The sequence below is a fragment of the Carettochelys insculpta genome, chromosome 3 (genome assembly GCF_033958435.1).
Source record: "Carettochelys insculpta isolate YL-2023 chromosome 3, ASM3395843v1, whole genome shotgun sequence".
Taxonomy (NCBI): Eukaryota; Metazoa; Chordata; order Testudines; family Carettochelyidae; genus Carettochelys; species Carettochelys insculpta.
The window spans coordinates 117,819,462-117,837,470 of NC_134139.1; the positions used below are offsets into that span (position 1 = coordinate 117,819,462).

Below are 18,009 nucleotides of genomic sequence, written 5' to 3' on the forward strand. Positions count from 1 at the left end.
GGCTGGAGGCCCATCCTAGATCTTCAAGGCCTCAACCGGTACTTGCGCAAGCAACGCTTTCGGATGATCACAGTCGCCTCTATGCTTACGGCACTGGACGATGGAGATTGGTTTGCAGCCCTCGACTTACAAGACGCGTATTTCCACATAAATATTCACCCGGCTCACAGGCGTTTTCTCCGGGTTATGGTAGGCAAAGAACATTTTCAGTACAAGGTTCTGCCGTTCGGCCTCTCCTCGGCCCCCAGAGTCTTCACCAAGACCTTGGCAGTGGTGTCAGCCTACCTGCACAGACAGGGGGTGTTTATATTCCCATATCTGAAAAGAAAAAAAAAAAAAAAAAAAAAGACGACTGCCTACTGAAAGGGGCCTCGAAGGAGGACGTACTTCGCATGATACGCGTCACAACAGACACGTTCTCTTCGCTGGGCCTGGTCATCAATCTGGCAAAATCAAAGATAGACCCCGCACAGGACATAGAGTCCATGGGGGCACGTATAAATTCCATCACAGCAAGGGTTTATCTACCAGATGCCCACTTTCGCGCCATTGGTTCCCTCGTGCAAGTCATCACCTTCAGCCCTCCGGTGCCAGTTCTGACGTGCTTACAGCTGCTGGGCCACATGGCAGCAGCAACGTTTGTGGTACAGAATGCCCGATTGCATAGGCGCAGCATGCAGCACTGGCTGGCGAGTGTCTACAAACCGGCAGCACACACTGTCCACAGGGTGGTGTCACCCACGACAGAGGTGCGCAGATCCCTGCAATGGTGGGTGAACCCCAAGAACATGCTAACAGGGGTGCCCTTTCACCAACCACAAATATCTGTTTTTCTCACTACCGACGCCTCCCACATTGGGTGGGGAGCACACATGGGCAAAAAGGTGACGCAAAGACTGTGGTCCTCCACGGAACAGTCAATGCACATAAACATACTGGAGCTCAGAGCAGTGTTCAACACCTGCAAACAGTTTCGAGACCATATACAAGGCAAGTAGTTGGGATCAGTACAGACAATACCTCCACCATGTTTTATATAAATTGACAAGGAGGAGCTCGGTCCCGTGCCTTATGTGCAGAAGCAGTCTGGTTGTGGAACTGGTGCATCGCCAACAATATAACCTTGAAAGCCTCGTATTTACCAAGCGCTCACAATGTGAAGGCAGACCAGCTGAGCAGGCGCTTCACACTCACACACGAGTGGCAGATCTGTTCCGATCTGCTACGACCGATTTTTCACGCATGGGGTTTTCCCCAGGTAGACCTGTTTGCCACTCAACACAACAAGAAGTGCCCACAATACGGTTCCAGGGCAGGACTGAGACGGGGGTTCTTGGGGGACGCATTCGCGATCTCGTGGTGGGGCCCCCTGCTCTACGCCTTTACTCGCACAGTGCTTATCCACAAAGTCTTGCAGAAAGCCAGGAGAGAGAGAGCCCAAATGATCCTAGTAGTCCCAACGTGGGATCGACAACAATGGTTCCCCTTACTCCTGCGCATTTCGGACCGTCCACCGATGCCCCTCCCGGTGGCGCCGGATCTGCTCACGCAGCCCAGGGGTCCATAGTGCATCCACACCCCCGAGGCCTGCGACTGCAAGCATGGTTAATCCATGGCTCAGCTCCCTAGAGAGCATGCGTACGGAGGGAGTGCAACAAGTCCTAGAAAGTAGCAGGAGGACTTCCACCAGGAAGCCCTATAAGCAAAAATGGACTTGATTCACTGCATGGTGTTCTACCAAGCAATTAGCCCCCCTTGCTGCGCATATACCTGTAATACTAGAGTATTTACTGGACCTCGAGAGAGGTGGACTCTCCCTATCCTCGTTGAAGGGTCCACCTTGCCGCTATATCGGCTTTCAGACATGAAGAGGAAGGGCACACGGTGTTTGCCCATCCCATGGTTACCAGGTTCCTCAAAGGGCTGGTAAACCTATACCCGCCTCCGAAACCGCTTCCACCTTCGTGGAGCTTGGACCTGGTGCTTAATGCGCTAACGGGACCACCGTTTGAACCCTTAGCCACGGTTTCCCTCCGTCTCCTTATGGTAAAGACGACCTTCCTTCTTGCAATCACGTCAGCTCGCAGGGTGAGCGAGCTTGCGGCAGTCATGGCAACGCCACCCTGCACAGTAATTTCCAAGGAGGCGGTAACCTTACGGCTGCATCCAGCCTTTGTTCCCAAAGTTTCTTCAGAGTTTCATATCAACGAACCTATAGTTTTACCCTCGTTATCCAAAGCCTCATAACTCCAACAAAGAGGCGCGCCTACACCTCCTGGACATGAGGAGGTCGCTGGCTTTCTATGTAGACAGGACTAAGTCCTTCCGGAAAACGGATAGACTCCTAGTCTCTCTCGCTCCCAAATCAAAAGGAGAAGGTCTCTCTTTGCAGAGAATCTCGAAGCACATCGTATCCTGCATAAAAATGTGCTACGAACTCAGAAAGACTCCTTTACTGGCCCCGCCCAGGGCTCACTCCACTAGGGCGGTGGCGGCATCAACAGCCTTTTTCAAGGGCATTGCGCTAAAAGACATCTGCAGAACGGCAACATGGTCATCCTATGACACCTTCGCCAAGCATTATGCCCTTCACAGGGTATTCCAAGAGGATACCCGTCTCTCGACAGCGGTCCTTTCGGGGACAAGCTGCACATGGTCCGATTACCCACCTCCTATTTTGGGTTACTGCTGGGTAGTCACCTAACGTGGAGCACCCACGGGGACACTCGAAGAAGAAAGAGAAGTTACTCACCGTAGTAACGGTGGTTCTTCGAGATGTGTCCCTGTCGGTGCTCCACCACCCACCCATCCTCCCCGCTTCGGATCCCTGTTTAGTGTTTTGCAGGAGCATCCGAGGCGGTTGGTCAAGGAACTGGCGGGGACCGGATCGCACACGTGGCCGGGAGCACGCAAGGGTGCGGCGCGCACTGGCCCATGCGCGGTCTGGCAGAAACTGCTTGGAAGATCTGATCTGCAGCGCCGGGGCAAGCCCGACACCTAACGTGGAGCACCCACGGGGACACATCTCGAAGAACCACCGTTACTACGGTGAGTAACTTCTCTTTCTGAACCAGTGCCATGCCATCCATGGGCTAGCATTGTGTGGTGAACAGTAATCTATGAAGCACCCAGTTTTCTTCTTGCAACATGATCTTGAGTTCCAATGGCCTAGTAAGTTTAAATCAATATGATTCTCAAGCCCAGGGACCTGTGGCAAATTATGTAGCATTGCCACCTATGGGCCTACTGTATTTTGAGCAAGATAGAAGTGGAGTGACATCAAATGACTGGAACTGGGCAACAGGCTTTACATATTAATATGCTAATCAAAGGATATAAAGCAACCTTTTTGTGTACTGCAACAGCGTATCACTGACTTTCAGGGCAATAGCATTTACCAACATGAAAAAATTCCCCTTTTTTGGAGCTTTGCAAGAGTGTATGGTTTGAAGCATTAAGATTTTATATGAGTTGTAGCTCAGTTTGCCTACTCCTTTTTCCGGATTTAAGCCAAATAATCCTGTAAATCATCAGCTACGTCTGCACGTGTATGCTACATGAAAATAGCTTATTTTGATGTAGTGACATCGAAATAAGCTATTTTGATGAATAGCGTCTACACGTCCTCCAGGACTGGTGCCATCGATGTGTTGGGCAGCACCACATCGAAGTAGGTGCTACAGGGGAGCGTCTACACACCAAAGCGGCACACATCGAAATAAGGGTGCCAGGAACAGCTGCAGACAGGGTCACAGGGCGGACTAGCACTTCCAGGGCAACAGCTAGCCGCTCCCTTAAATGGCCCCTCCCAGACACACACAGCCTGCACAGCACGCGGTCTGCAGAGCCACAGGCACGCACACTCGTCGAAGCAGTATGGCCCCCCAGCAGCAGCAGCAGCCAGAGGTCCACACACCTGCCCCTGCAGGAGCAGTGCTTGCCCTGCTCAATGCTGTGCAAGAGGCAGCTGACCACCTTTTATTCACAGAACAGGAGCTGTTCCCAGGGGAGGAGGAAGCAACCCCAGACCTTGTTGCCCTCCAACCCCCCCCCCACGTTGCCGTCTGTGGAGCTGCCCCCCGAGCACCAACTGGTGGGAGCGGCTGGTGCTCGACGAGTGGGACAGTGAGCGCTGGCTCCAGAACTTTCGCATGAGCCGGCAGACATTCTTGGAGCTCTGCCAGTGGCTCACCCCCGCACTGAGGCACCAGGACACCGCCATGCGGCGTACCCTCATGGTGGAGAAATGGGTCGGCATCGCTGTCTGGAAGCTGGCCACTCCAGACAGCTACCGATCCGTGGGGCAGCAGTTTGGCATGGGCAAGGCCACCGTCAGGGCTGTCCTCATGGAGGTAAGAGAACCCGGGGGCGGGCAGCCCTGGGGGGAGGGCCAGACACACCCTGCACACCCCTCACTGGTGCTCTCCCATGTCCTTCCCCTGCAGGTCGTCCGCGCCATCAGCGCCCTGCTCCTCCACAGGCTCGTGCGACTTGGGGACCCGGATGCCGCCATTGCGGGGTTTGCCAGCCTGGGCTTCCCAAATTGCTTTGGGGCTCTGGATGGGACCCATATCCCTATCTGTGCCCCAGAGCACAGTGGAGGATGCTTCTCAGACAGCCAGGAGCGCTTCAACACGCGCTTGAACCATGCGCGCCAGGTGGTTGAGCACACTTTTGGCCGTCTCAAAGGGTGCTGGAGGTGTCTCCTCACCCGCCTTGCTGCAGGCCCCACCAACATCCCGCAGGCTGTGGGTGCATGCAGCGCACTCCACAACCTGGTCGAGAGCAAGGGGGAGGCATTCTTCCAGGGCTGGGCTGTGGAGGCTGGCAGGGCTGACGTGCAGCCACCTGCTGCCCCCAGTCACCAGGTGGACCCCGAGGGGATCCGGGTCCAGGAGGCCCTGCGGGCCCATTTCGACCAGGCCGTGGGGTGAATGCTGGCAGGCCCCCCACTGCAGCCCCCATCCTCCACAACACTCCCTGCCCCCACACCCACACCACAGAGCACCCAAGAGCACGCCCCCCTTTCTTGCAAATAAAAATGGAGCTGTTGTTTTTGAAACCAAAAACCGGTGATTTGTCTTATTATTCAAACAACAAAAATATAAATATATATAGAGAGAGCAAAACAAAAGGGGGGAACTATTTACATGGGGGGGCAGGTACCCTGTGAAAGAACAGGGGTGTAACACAAACTATATACAAATATATATGGGGGGATATTTACAAAGGGGGGGGCCACGTCCTGGCCCCCGCACCCCTCTACTGTCCGGCACCCGGGGTTGGCAGACGCGACCCTCGCCTCGGTCTGAGCCCTGGCCGAGGCTGGCTGGGGGCCGGGTGAACCGGCAGGTATGGCCAGCAGGTGTCAGCAGGCCCCAGGTCCCCCTCAGCGGAAGGCCCCAGGGTGGTGGACGGCAGCGGGACAGCGGTCGGAGCAGCGGGTGGAGCGGTGGGCAGGGCGAGCGGAGCGGCAGGCGGTGCGGCATGGGGGACCAGGTATTCCGCTATGCGCTTGAATGTGCACATAAAGGCCCCCCATGCTTCCTGGCGCCAGGCCAGCACCCACTCCTGGAGCTCCAGACGCCGCTCGTCCACCCGCAGATGCCGCTCCGACACCTCTAGCTGACGCCGGAGGGTCGCGAGCAGCTGGGGGTCCGTGGCCGTCCTCGGGTGGTGGTGGCTCCGCCGTCGGCCCCGTCCTGGGGCTGGTTGGTGCTCTGTCGAGGGGCTGGCCTGCTGGGATGGCCCTGGTGGGCTCTCCGGGACCACTGAGACCTCGCCGGTGCTCTCCGGGTCCTCCGATGGTGCTGCTGCGGAACACGGGGGGGAAGAAGAGTGGAGACAGCCGTTAGTGTGGCCCCTGAGCTGTGGCCCTCGTCTCCCCACCCCTCTGCTGCTGGTTCCCCATCCCCGTCCCTGGGAGATGCTGCTGCTTGCTGCTGCTGCTGATGGGTGTCCCACCCCCTCTCCCCCGGGGGACCCTAGGTTCCGCTCCTGCCATCCCCAGGGGTGGGGCATGGCACAATCCTGCTGCGGGGGCAGGGGCTGATGCACTCTTCTGAGGGACATGCCACTGCTGTCCTTGGGGCCATGGTCATCTGGGCATGTGGAGGGCCCTGGTCGTGTCTGTTGTCCCTGCCCCTTAACCCCGGGGGTGTGCACCGGGCGGGGTACATACCTGACGGTCTGCTCCCACGGTCGGGGGACACCTGGTGGGCGGATGCCCTGCTGGAGCTCCAGGACGGCAGGACGATCTGCAGCCCCCCCGTCGCTGGAGGATTCCCCCTCCTCCTCCAGTGTCCCAGGGGTGGGCTCCTGGGGGGGGCCCCTGGGGTGCGGGGCTTGCCTCCGGGGCGGACTCCGCCTCCAGGGCCTGCTGGGGCTCGTTGTCCGAGATGTCAAGAGTGGCCGGAGGGGAGGAGGTGTGCCAGGGGCCCAGGATGGACCTGAGCTCCCTGTAAAAGGGGCAAATGGCGGGGGCGGCCCCAGGTCGGCTGGCCACATCCTGGGCCCGGGCGTAACCTTGCCGCAGCTCCTTCACCTTACTCCTGACGTGGTCAGGGGTGCGGGCAGGGTGACCCTGGGCAGCCAGGCCCTCGGCCAGCCGAGCGAACGTTCCACCTCTTGTTCCCCATTACCTGGAGCACCTCCTCCTCGCTACAGAGCCCCAGCAGGTCCCGGATCTCGGCCTCTGTCCAGGAGGGGCCCCGCTGCCTTTTGCCAGACTGGCTGCCAGGCTGGGAGCCCTGGCTCCCCTTGCGGGGGGTGCCCTGGGGATGCTTGGGGGGCTGGCAGGCGGCCATCGCAGCGGGGGGTGGCTTGGGGCTGCAGGGAGGCGTGCAGGCAGTCCGCGTGTCAGTGCTGCCGCCTGCACGCGCTCTCAGCTTCCTGCACAGGAACGCAGGGGGCGGGGAGCTTTAAGGGGATGCTGCACACGGCGACCATAGAGCTCAGGGGCTGGAGAGAGTGTCTCTCAACCCCTCAGCTGATGGCTGCCATTGTGGACCCCGCTCTTTCGATGTTGCGGGACGCAGATTGGCTACACATGCCCTACTTCGACGTTCAACATCGAAGTAGGGTGCTATTCCCATCTCCTGATGGGGATCGTGACTTCGACGTCTCGCCGCCTTACATCGATTTCAACTTCAAAATAGCGCTCGCCACGTGTAGACGTGGCGGGCGCTATTTCAAAGTTGGCGCGGCTAATTCAAAGTAGCCGGCACGTGTAGATGCGGCTGTATAGTCATACATAGTTATCTTTATTGTCAATATCATGAAGATATCTTAAGGTCATACCAAATTTCAGTATAAATACAAGTGGCACTATGTATGTATTGGTGTCCCTTGCAATTCAGAAGTAACCTCTGTAAGCAAAACTAAATAGCCCCTTCACCAGCAAAGCATGAAGTATACACTTAATTTGAAATATTAATATAATCATTAATATAATTTAGTGATGTATGTTTTCAGAGCTATGCAACCATCAAAAATTCATATATTTGTGCATAGCAGGATTATCCTTATTTTAGAAAAAGAGATGATGACATACAATAAGTATAGATAAGTGGTTTAGATGTATGGAATCTGACGTGTTATCTGATTTTTATTTATGCACTACTCTAAGGGTGTTGCGATATTCTTAAAAAATGGAAAAAGAAAAGTGAAAAGAGCTTCATATTCTTAGTGGGTAATGGGCAAGACATTCTTGATATAAAAAGAAATAGTTGCTTTGAATTACTTATATTAAACAGTAATTACTTTTGTGCCGTGCATTTTTCCCTATTTAAAATCCACAGGTATTTGTGTTGATTAAGGAGACATGCATTATTTTAAGAGTTTTTCTCTGGGGTTTGAAATTACAGTAGAATTTGTCATAACTTAAAACTTGACTGGAAATTGTCAGAGTCCTACAAGTATTTGTTTCCCATCTGACTGCTAGTGGAAGCTGTTCTTGTAGCTAATACTGAGTCATTTAACTGCTGATAGGAAGATGTGACATAGACAACGAACAAATAAATGCGAACATAACAAGTACAGTAAATCAACACACTGCTGTACCACGTATACCAGCTAACAAGATACCAGAATTAAGGCTCTTATTTTTATTCTATCTAGTCTATGGAAGAGAAGCTTCTGCAAGGGAGACTGACAATGCAGAAGATGACAAATGAGATTGAAGAAAAAGAAAGGCATATACAGCAGTTGAATAAAACTCTGCTTGAAGTAAGTAATTAGAAACCCCTTTAAAAATATTTCTACCACAGTAGAGCTGTTCAGTCCCAGTCAGGGCCCTATTGTGGTAGGTGCTGTTGAGGCACCTAATAAAGACACAGTCCCTGTCTCAAAGAGCTTGTTATTTAGGTTAATGACAAGACTTGGCGAATGAATGAAACAGACACCTGGGTGGGGATTTACTGCCATTCACACTTTGATATGGATGATTTATTTTTATTTTTTATATCAAAGCTTCCAGGCTGGAGCACCCACTCAGAGTAGGTCCTAAATCTACCAGTTAATAACTGCCACTGTTTATTTAAATCCACTGAGTGTCATTTTGTATTGTTCATTGTCCGAACCAGAAAACATGCTGCTTTTTTGTCGGGTAGATGTTATGAAAAGTCTACAACTCTTGTAGGCTAGTACTAGATGAAGAAAATGACACAGCCCTTTTTCTTTATTTTCTCAAAGAACCAAAGACTAATGGAAGAGAATGCCTTTTTGAGGGAGCAGATACGTCAGATGGAACAGTCCAGACAGCCAGTGGCTGACAAGATGCCAGTGGCTGACCAGTTGTTCAAAGAAATGTCCCATTGTTTGTTTGAGTTGAAAGCACTATGCAGCATTCTTACTCAGAGAGCTCAGGGCAAGGAGCCTAACCTGTCCTTACTACTGGGAATCAGATGTAAGTGATACTATCATGCCATGTTTATATATTGTTCTTTGCCACTGAGAAGCTGCAGTCTATAGCAATGGAATTTTGTGGGGGCTGGGTGAGATCTGCACTTTCTAGTCACCAGTAGGAAACTAAACCACTCACTTTCTAGAGTTCCTGAAGTTACTGTTCCAAGTAACTAAGTATTTCCTGCTGCTGTTCTGGAGGTTACAGAATATACAGAAGGGGCAGACATCAGCCTGCTAAAACGTAGTAATTTCCCTACTGCTTCTTGCCCCAAAGATCCCAAAGCTCTTTTCAAACGTATAAGCTATGACCAAATCGTTATCAGGAAGCACCACTTGGCTGAGTTGTGCCATCTGCTCTAAGTGAAATGCAGCAGCTGTTAGCACACCACATACCCAGCATGTTAGGTGCAAAAGTGGAGAAAATTAGGTGTGGTGTAGCATACTTGCAGTCAAGCCAGCCTAGTAGCATTAATATACATAAGTTTACAGTGCCATGAGATCTCGAATAAGTGTAAGTAGTCAAGACTGCGGGTTTACATCACATCTGTAAGTGATACTTTCAGCAATGCAGGTTTACTAGTAATACTGGTAGAAAATGCCCCCTGCAGATCTGCCAACCCATTTTTAAACATCTGTTGCACTGACATCCCCCATCTGACTATTAAGTTGACTTGACTGTGTGAGATCAAGGTAGATCACAAATGAGATGGTATAAATTAAAGATACTGTAGTACCTCACTAGAGGGTTATAGAGGGATATGAATTAATACAGTGTTTCCCAAATAGTGTTCCCTGGAACCTTGGGGTTCCACAAAGTGAAAATAAGGGTTGTGCGAGAAAATTCCTCTGTGGCTTCCTGCCCTGCCGCTGCTGAAACAGTAGAACTACGTTAAATTGGTTAACGGCCAGCAGGGAGGCATTGGCTGTTAAGCCAACTGAATTTAGTTCCATTAATTCAGCAGCAGCAGGGCTGGGAGCTGCAGAGGGCCCTTCACTTGCCCTGCTACCTGAGGGGCCACACCGTTCCAGTGGATGTGGCTGAGCTTACCCCTGCCAGTGGAACACCTCCATGCCAGCCTTCCTCCGCTGGGCAAACGTGGTCATCCGGCATAGGCTCCCCAGCCAATGGCACGGATGGCTTAGTCTCGGGGGGCCAGTCTGGGGCTGAGAGGAGTTAAGCCTGGGGAAGGGGGTAAAGCTTGGGGATACAGGGGTGGATTGGGGGGCTGAGATTAATGAAAACTGGAGAATGGGGGGTGAGTTTTGGGAGTGTGGCTGGTAGAGCCTGGGAATGGGGTTCCACAAAAATCTTTCGCGTTTAAAAGGGTTCTAGGGCCACACAGAATTGGGAAACGCTGAATTAATGTGTTGGTTCAGGAAGTGATACATGTGTAGTTCTGGTTTGTTACCTCCACAGCATTTGAAGGGGTTGTTTTGAATGGAGGTTTGATTCCATGAGGCCCCAGTGGAGAGTAACCCAAATCTCTGAGGAAGATGTGTACTCCTGCTGGCCCCAGTTACAGAAACCAGACACCTCTTTTCCCCTGCCCCCTGTATATGTAGTCAGTTTGGCCTTTAGGCTTTTCCATTGTCAGTTTGAAAGAGCTCGGTAGATTGAATAATAGGTGGGTTTAATAGCACTACAGGTTTCAATATCATGAAAAGCTATCAAAATGCAGTAAGATTTTTCACTAGCTTCATAAACTAAAAACCCATTGGGCCCTTTTGGAAGTGAATGAGTATGTAATCATGTGGTTGCATGGCAAGTTCTTAGCCATGTCTTGTTTTTTACAGCAATGAGCTGTTCAGCTGAAGAGAATGAGAATTACCACAGCACAGAAACTCTCACCCAGAAACTCTCTGATGTGTGCCAGTTACGGCGGGATATTGATGAACTGAGGACTATAATATCAGACCGTTACGCTCAGGACATGGGAGAAAACTGCATTACCCAGTGATAAAGTTTGGGTCTCACAGCAATGACTACATTATTAAATGCTGCTGTGATACAGATCTTTGCATTTCTATGGAGGATCCATATTGGAAGATTGCATATGAGCTACACATCGGTATCTCTTGATGGCTTTAAGGGTTGTGCACACCATATTTAAGTTGGGAAGTGCTGGATAGATTGTAATTTGAAGAGAGCGGTACACACCTCAAGAAATCTGTGTTCTCCAAACTACTGAATGTAGGACCAAGCTGTGAATAATGTTCCTATTACAGAGGTGGGATTTTATTTCCTCCCTGGTGGCTCACTTAAACAAATCATGTGGTCATATTGTCTTCTGGAGTCAAAGCAAAGCCGCGGGAAAAGGCACTTGTTGTTACTACTGTACTTACTTTCTTTCATCAGAAGTCTGATTTGTGCTTTCAGAATTGAAAGGCTGAAGTGACAGGTTCAAGTACCCAAAGGTGTGGAAAAACAAATTGTGGAGCAAAAAAACACACATTGGAAACTGCTATTGGGGTGATTTTAGACCACTATGAAAAGGTGCCTGCTCTTTTATAATGGTCTTGTGAATTAGGTAAGGGAACGAAGAGGTGGTTTTTAGCAGCTTACTCCTGTTGGCTCTTAGGGGTTTTACTTTCTTCAGCATCAAAAGCAAATTCTGTATGTCTATGTCTGAACTGCAGGCTTCTCTCAGCAGACCTCTGGTCTCCCCACAGAAGTCTGTTGCATCAAGAGCGTTCTGCTGCCATCCCTGTCTTCCTTCTTCCAGGAGGAAGAAGGGATGTCTCGGCAGAGGGCATTTTCCCAACATTTGGCCCTGTGTGGACAGGCAAAATGTCAGGAAAGCCTCTCTCGACAGAACTATCTTCAGGAGATACACAAATGCATTGTGTAATTTGTACATCTTGCTGACAGTTCTCAGCAACTTAGGATTGTATTCACTTGAGCTATGTCTATCAGATTTAGAGGTTAGTAGCGTGCTTCATACATCCATCTTTTAACGTGTCGCTTAAAAACTCTGTATCAGTAGTATGATGTCTGGGATATCCACTCCACCTCCCCAAAGCCAGCAGGCGTGAGGTTTAAGACCGCCTTCTTGTCAGAACAGTGACACTGGACACGTGATGGTGTCTCTTCTGCACTTATTTTCCCTCCATAAACTGTTTTAAATGCCTCCATATCAAAACAGTCCTGCAGGCCTCCTACAAGATAATGAGCAACCTAAAGCCAAGGCATCAAGGTTGGTTGCAGCATCAGGGCCCAATACAATTTTTTTTTCTACCTGTCTGTGCTGAAAGTGAAGAATGTTTTTCTGAACTCTGTCATTTTGTGTACTGCACAGGACTTCCAAGTCCCACAGGAAAGGATTACTTTTTAAAAATATGACAGGAAGACATTATTATCCAGTGCAAGATTGCCCTGCAGGACAGATAGAATATTGGCCCTCCAGCAAGAAAGATTTTGATCAGAATTGAGCTAGGTAATGATGTTTGGTGTAAAACAAGGCTACGTATCACTGCAGACAAATACAGCCAATAAGTTTTGCCTTCAAACGCCAACCTGGCCAAAATGGACATCAACCTGCATTAAAAGTTGAGAGAAAATAACTGCACATGCAAGCTGCAACTATTACAGCTGAGAGTACCAGCAATCTTTTGTTAGTAAGCTTAGGGGCCATGGCAGAGTAGGCTGGGAAGCGGTAAAGTACAGTATTTTCCATTTTTCTGACATTAATATCTGTACAATACAAGCTTTATTATCCAGCATCACTGAGGCAGCTGGCCCCAGGCTGGACAACCAGCCCCTTGACATGCCAGTTAACTGAATGTGCTGGCTATCCAGGTACTGGATAACTGGGCTTTTACTGTATTTTATTTTTGTTATTGTTTTAAAACAAAGGGGAAAAAAACCAGCTCGAGGATGATGTGGACTGACATTGCTTATTTTAAGTTTGAAATATTTAGCCTTCTGTTTTGTGTTAGTTACTATTTAAGTGTCACGGTTAAGAATATAGCAATTTAAAAACTTCCAATCAATCTTTTATAACTGTTTCTTGGGCTTATTTATTCAACAAGTCTTCTTTCATGCTAAACTGCCCCTGCACTTGGGCTAGATCTGTGAAAAATCTATTTTAGTATTTATAAAATGGTTTTAGTGCTTTTTAAATGCAGATAATTTAATTAGAGTGAAGCAGTAACTTTGGGAGCATTGAAGTCCTCCATCCTTACAACTGAAAAGCCTAATCTTTATACTTAAAAACATATTATAGGTCTGAACTAAGAGAGAAGTTATCTTTTAGCTCAGAACTTGATTTTAGGATTTTTTTTTTGTGTGTGTCTAAAAATTGGGGTTTGTAGATGAACTTTTGACAACTTTAAAGAGGATCTTTCACACTAGGGCAAAACTAAAAATAAGTAATCTTGGCTTAATATTAGTGTTTGGTATTGTGGACTATAGTTTTGGTTTGTAGTTTTAATAATTATTTACTTGCCATACAGCTCACTGTGCTTCTGCTTGACCCTACAGCAAAGTCATAATCTTGTGTTTGTCTGTCTAGTGTCTGGAAATCAAATTATTTACTTCAAATTTGTTGAAATCAACAAAGAATAATTTGGAGACTAAGCAACATGGTATATCAATAAGCAGAAGTTACAAAAATATTTTAAAAAATCAGTCTGAACAGGAAACATCCTGTTTTAAATTGTGTGTGCACCTATTGGAGGGATGTGTGATGCTTAGTAGGTCACTTAACATCGGTGCCTCAGTTTTCCTGTCTTGAAATAAGGATACGGCACTGGTGACTTGTGATTAATGAATTAGTTTGGAAATCACTTCGGGAGCCTTGGAAAGAAGGTGTTATGATTCCAAAGTATTAGAAGGTTCTCCCAGCGTAAACATTTGGGGTTTTTTTTTAGTTGCACTATTGTGAATGATGATGTAATTCTGCATTTTTAATCTATTTTCAAGCACTAGTTGTATTTGTATTAATATATGAAGCACTTGATTATTAAAGGACCACACTGAGTTTATCTGCCTCAGTCAAATTAAAGCAGGGAGATAAATGGCAGATATAACGAGCCAAAGATAAAAATTACTGATACTGCTAGAATTAAGTGACCGCAAAGTATTTTTTCCTTTTATTTGATTTTTTTTTTAAATTGGGCCTTCTGTTCCAGTTGCTATTGCTATATCTGCATCAGTTTACAGATGTCTCTAAACAGAATAAGCTTTGTGTAAATAACATATGCATGATTGTTTAACTGGCTTAATAGTAGAGCGTGTGTGATCTCATTCAACATATTTAATACGATATGGTTGATTAATGAATGTTAACTGTGGCATTACTTAAACTGATTTAGTCATGACAACTTTTTGCCATAGATAGAGAGAATCTCAAGGGCTGAAAAAATTTCTAATGAATGAATACTGTACCATTCTGTCTCCTGTTAGTGAACTTACAGAGAGACAAGTACAGTAATTTTTGTATAGTTTGTCTAACTTCTGCAATCCTTTAAGTGATACTTACAGTAAATAACTACTGTGTTAAAGAATGTATTTTAAAAATGGCTTGGAGTGTAGCTGTCCTTAGGCAAGCTATAGATGATGCTATGTATATACCGTATATGTGTTGAATAGTAACAGAGAGAAAGCCATATATATGTGTTGTTACCCTCAATTGTGAAAGCTTGGATTCAGAGCCTCAGATGTGTAGGTTTATAGTGATGTAGTTTTGTAATTTATAGAGGTTGCTATAACCACCAACTCAGGCAACACTTGAAAACCGCCAACAGAAGTAGCTGTAAGAGCCAAAGTTATTTTGCTCTGCTTGTTTCTGAAAATTTATTTCTGCTTGTTCTTAGAGGAAAAAAAAATCCTGCTTCCTGTTTTAAAGAAAAGAGGGTAAAAGGAAGGCTGGTGATCCCTCCCCCACCTACCTGAGACCTGAATTTTGCCATCGTTAATATCCATGTAAACTCAATGACATAAGTGGGACTGCCTGGGTGTACCTGGATTTAGAATTTGTTTCAATGGAATTGTTGCAACAAGTTTTCCTAATGTGTAGGGAAATACTTAGATTGTTTGACTCAGTATTGTTAAAATATGAAAATATAGCAGTGGCTGTTGAAGGTTGTGTAAATAGATTTTATATGTCTAGCTCATTAGCAGTATTAATCCCACTGCTGCATACCTTTGTGCCTTTTTTTTTTTTTTTGCCTAATGTATATGGTCATTGGAACTATTAGTTGAGCTACAAGAATGTCAATGATTATTGCACCTTGTTTCCTATAATATAGGTCTTGTGTTTTTAGGCTTTGATCGTAAGGAGCCTCTTTTGTAATATTAGAAATATGTACTAAATGCTATAGGTACTAGGCATACCTTTGGAAATTAGATCATTTTAGTAATCTCATTTTTCTGTACACAAACAGTGGGCAGGAAATTCGATCAGAGTGACAGTTGTGTATATATTAACTGTATCATATCCTAGGTAAATCAGTGGGGAGAAGGGGCTGTGGCTACTTTTTTTAAAAGCACAGCTGACATATGTACTGGCTCATTTCCTAAAGGCTGGTAGTTATGTAAATTAGGTTCTGTTTTTGGACCGTTCAGAATACCTCATATGTAAATAGAGTTGTCATGACTTAATCAAAATGCATTCAGTATAAAAATTAAAGGAGCCACTGGTTTGGCTTACCTTCAGCTCTGTGATTATTGCCTCTTTTTGTAATTTTTTTATAGTAGGGTTTACAGCTAGAATTTTGAATGCCAAAGTTCTATTTATTAAATAATATGTTTTCATTGTTAATGGCTAGTATTTTTCCACTGGAATTTTGTTTGTTGATGTTTGGGATTTGTATCTACAGAGCAAAAAATAAATTTTGTTACAAAATTACTCTTTTCTAATCATGAGTCATATTGTGGTAACATCCAGCAAGCATTGGTGTCTCATTGTGCTAGGTACTCTGCAAAAAAGGAACAAGAATGACATGGTCCCTCCACTGAAAGGACAGCTTCATAAAAGTAGAGAGAAAAGGTACCAGTGCATACCGAGATACATAAGGGAAATTACTCACCTCTGTTATTTTGTGTAGTTGTCTCTTCTCCCTTCTTACACGAAAAACATCCTAAAACCCCAGATCGACAACTGTTGTGCCAGACTTCCTAGCAGATAAAATCAACTAAGGACATTGTGTCCTTCTTCACCCTTTGTACTCATGCATGGCCCCCCCAGTCAGCTGCCACCTAACTCTATGGGTGCCTAGACAAACTTGGACCCTAAATTTTTTTCAGTAAAAGTGCCTCTGAAGTGGCATGCTGCTGCTTCACTCCCGGGCCCTAAGCCCTAGTGCAATTCATAACACATGGGGGTGAGGGAGAATAGGCAGCCTCTGAGCATACCTGCCACTATCAAGCTTTGCAGACTGGCTTCTAACTCCACAGGAAAGGCCCACACATGAGGGGTAGGGGGAGCGAAGTAATGAGGAAATAGGACCATCTTCATAACCATTAGCTCAGAATGTGGGAGACATCTAGGCCAAGTTCAGCCCTGATGCAGAGCAAGGGGAAGGAGCTGTCCTCTCCAAGGTGAGTGCTCTAACCACTGGGGTTTGGCCGTGTTACTGAAGAAAGCAGGCAGAGACATTAATGGATTTGAGAGTTAACTCGATTTCCTATTTCTTACCTACCATGAGAGCTACTGCCCAGAGAACAGCCAAGAAGAAAAGAGTGCAGAAGGAAGGACACACGTGACAGAAAGGTCAAGTTAATTTAATTCCTACTTTTTGTTTATAAAAAAAATCCTCTGCCTTAATCCCGTAATTAATTGTAGCTTGATGCTGAAAGTTTGCACCAAAATAGGATTATTTTACCTTACAAGATGATTAGCTCATTGTGATTGTTAATGTATTGACAATGAGATTATTTTGATCTTAAAAATCTCAATTTTTGTTTACAATGTGACAGATTTTATTAGATAAGAAGTTGGATCACTACACACTACTGTAGGGAAACTCACCTGCACACACGGATATGCTGTTCTCAAGAAAGGATCCATGCAACTCCTGAGGGCACACAGTAGTATTCTGGGGGTACATCAACTCACCTAGATATTTGTCTAGTTTTGCAACAGGCTACATAGAGCAGTATAAACAATTAATTGAATGAAATTTTAGTTGATATTGATTTCACCAGTGCATTCTGTGTACCATGTGCTGAAATATAAATCAATTGGAATGTAAATACTGTACTTATAATTATATGGTAAAATGAGAAGGGTAAGTAATTTTTCAGTGCTACAGGTTCATGCCTGTGTGCTCAGCTAAAGCATAAGGTAGTCCATGCACTCCAATAATGGCTGTAACTTTGTCTGATTCCTTAAATTTAATCTTCTATGATCAATAGGTGTTCCTCTGTGTTTATCAGCACACAGTCCAAGCACGTGCCCTACTTCAAGAGAGGGTCCCGAGTAGTGTAGGTGATCCCAAGCTCTCTAACTTCAAGTCGGGATCGTCCTGTGAACTGAAACTGTTCTGAGAATTTTTCATAGATCCCAGAGAAGACTCAAATGATTTAAGTACATAAAGGGGAAAAAGAAAAGTCAGTCTAAAAGACAAAGAAACAACATCTACCTTACCCTTTGTGCTCAGCTATAGCAAAGGCATGATATATAGGGAATTAAGCAACCCCATTTTTTTTCAGATTGCATTTTTTTCCTCCCATCTGAATATTCCACCTGCCCAGTCTATTAGACACACATGGTTCTGTTTCTTTGTCTTCTGCTTCCATCAAGGCATTGCAACTTTCAGGCATCTTTGATTATAGTATACCATCATAGGAGTCTGACCACCTGCACTCTGGGGAGTGGACTCCCTTTGGTCTGTTCCCATAACCATTCAGGACTGTACTCTATAGCATGGCCAAATAGCGTGGGGCCAAGAATTCAATGAACCATGCTAAAGGGCTATCAAAAACTATCACACAGGGTGACTAGGAATGATGTCCCTGGCCTCTTTGTCTGAAGCTGGAAATGGATGAGGTGTAGGGATCACTTGATTACCTGTTCATTCCTCTGGGACACTGGACATTGGCTACAGTAGAAAGACAACAGACTGGCCCAGATGGGCCTTTGGTACTACTAGTTCAGCCATTGT

The 18,009-nt window shown here is 46.8% G+C and overlaps 1 protein-coding gene across 5 annotated transcripts in view; it reads left to right on the top strand.

Annotated features, from left to right (window-relative positions):
• Positions 1 to 15,746, top strand: part of CEP85L (centrosomal protein 85L) — a 235,356-nt gene extending 219,610 nt beyond the window's left edge. For 4 of the 5 annotated variants that reach the window (XM_074990679.1, XM_074990676.1, XM_074990677.1 and 1 more), the window contains 3 exons: positions 8,119 to 8,226; positions 8,692 to 8,905; positions 10,699 to 15,746. In XM_074990679.1, coding sequence (XP_074846780.1) covers positions 8,119 to 8,226; positions 8,692 to 8,905; positions 10,699 to 10,862 — 486 coding nt within the window. In that variant the 3' untranslated portion in view covers positions 10,863 to 15,746. The remainder of the gene's footprint in view (positions 1 to 8,118; positions 8,227 to 8,691; positions 8,906 to 10,698) is intronic. The other variant, XR_012645059.1, reaches the window with a different exon arrangement.
• Positions 15,747 to 18,009: the final 2,263 nt, after the last annotated feature.